Here is a 1,960-nt window from a genome sequence, read left to right on the forward strand (position 1 = left end):
AGCCAGAAGCCAGGATAAAGAATTAAGCCTGTATTTGGATGGCACATAAAGCAACATACAAATGTGCATCGGAAAATTTAAAATGTGGACATTTTAATGCGCAAATAAGCAAAACGCTTTGAGGACAGAACAACAACAAAAATACCTCTATAATATTTGTAAAATACCACCGCCTCCTAGCAGTCATGAAATCTATTACTACATCATGTCATATTTATTAGTTCAGTAAATATATGATGGTGATCATGGTTACTGGGGTTGTCAGAGTATGCAAGGATAAAATATTTTTAAGGAAGAAAATCTCTGCCAATACAAGTACTTAAGCTTTACAATACCTAAAAGAATGTAATGTAATTGAGAAAATGCTAAAGTAATTACTTTGTACACGGTATTTACCTTCTCTATATTTTATTTGTATATATCCTCTAATGCCATCCTTATTTAGGCCCTCATTTGATTTATCTGGACTATTTCAAAAATCATTTAAAATAGTTTCTCTTTTTTCCTTTACAGCCATGATTTTTAAAAACAATTAATATTGTTTACTTAGAAGGAAGCATGTTAGCCACATGACCCTCTGCTCCCAAGTGCTCCTTGTTGACTTCTCGAAATAATGAAGATGCTGGAGAAGCATTTTTAATTCCAATTCTTCTTTTCATGCTTACTAGAAGTTGGGGACAGCCTCGTTTAAAATGAGGATTATGAAAGAGCTGTAACTAAAACCAAAAGAAATAGTTACTTTAGTGTAAAACCAAGATATGAGCATGTAACAAGCCTAGTCCATAAAATGCAATTTCAGTTTCATCACACAAAGTTAATGTCATCAAGTAATACATGTGCACTGGTAATATATTTCGAAGTTTACTTATTATTTCAGTAACTGAGTACCACTTCAAATGGTTTCAGGGCCTTTATTTGAATAGAGTTCATTGAGAAGTTTAAAAGTTACAAGCAAAATTTCTTACACTCCTGAATGTTTATGTCCAAACTCTTTTAGATTTATAAAAAAAATATTTTAACAGTTTTAATATAATTTTAAAAATCTTATTTTAGCTTATGTATATTAACATATTGGTGTACAAATAAAATCTTACATATATATTCCCTATATAAATTGTAACTGAAAATTTCTGAGTACCTTGTTTATCACAGAGACTTCTTTCTCTTCTGCCAGAAAGTCAGCTAGAGAAGCAGATCTTTGAAAATTCTGTCTCATTTTACTAAATCCATAAAGGTTAAGCTGGCGAAGTAAACTTTTCATACTATCAGTTTTAAATATTCTGAAAGGGGCCTTTCTTCCCAAAACTTCTTTCTTAAAGAGGTCTTCATTAATCACTACAGAAGTTCCATTCTCATCCCACCAAATAGACTTAAATTGATCGCTCTCAACTATTTTCCAGAGTTTTCTGGGAAAGATCATAGAATGAAAATCATAATCTTTGTCTGGTTTGGAGGCACAAAATGAGTAACGTGGTCTTTTTATTAAGGTCTCTTCACACAAAGCCTGAAAAGCACTTTCTTCAATCATAGACCTCAATTCCAAGTCCCCAGGGTATGTGTGGTCACACAACGCAGATCTAATGGAGGTTTCTGAATCATTTGATCCATCTTTAAGAGAAACAATTTGAATTTCTGAAGAAACATGGGCCATCTCAAACTTTCCTTTACCTGCCTTGCACATCTGCATCATTTTGAACACTGCAGCTTCAAAGGCTGAATTGGCGGGCTTAAAAAGTGAACTGCTCACACCATCACAATGGTCCTCAACCTGCGTTGCTGTGACATCACAAAATGACTGGTCTCCTAGGGCCTCCTTCTGCTTGTGTCTCTTTACAGACTCTTTATAATTTGTTCTGATTCTGTGCTGACCCATGATGGCCATAGAATGGCCTTGTCTGATGCTGATATTCTGTGAAGCTGCTTATGCTTTTCTGTATCTCAAAAGATTAGTACTGGTGTA

The 1,960-nt window shown here is 34.1% G+C and overlaps 1 protein-coding gene across 1 annotated transcript; it reads right to left on the minus strand.

Moving 5' to 3' along the window:
* Window positions 1–542: 542 nt before the first annotated feature.
* LOC102768483 (heat shock transcription factor, Y-linked-like) lies at window positions 543–1,651 on the minus strand. The gene is made up of 2 exons (XM_006753995.1): window positions 1,139–1,651; window positions 543–716 (listed from the first exon to the last, which is right to left on the minus strand). The coding sequence occupies exons 1-2, from the start codon at window positions 1,649–1,651 to the stop codon at window positions 543–545; spliced, it is 687 nt and encodes a 228-aa protein (XP_006754058.1).
* Window positions 1,652–1,960: the final 309 nt, after the last annotated feature.

Source organism: Myotis davidii, unplaced genomic scaffold (genome assembly GCF_000327345.1).
Source record: "Myotis davidii unplaced genomic scaffold, ASM32734v1 scaffold330, whole genome shotgun sequence".
Lineage (NCBI taxonomy): Eukaryota > Metazoa > Chordata > Mammalia > Chiroptera > Vespertilionidae > Myotis > Myotis davidii.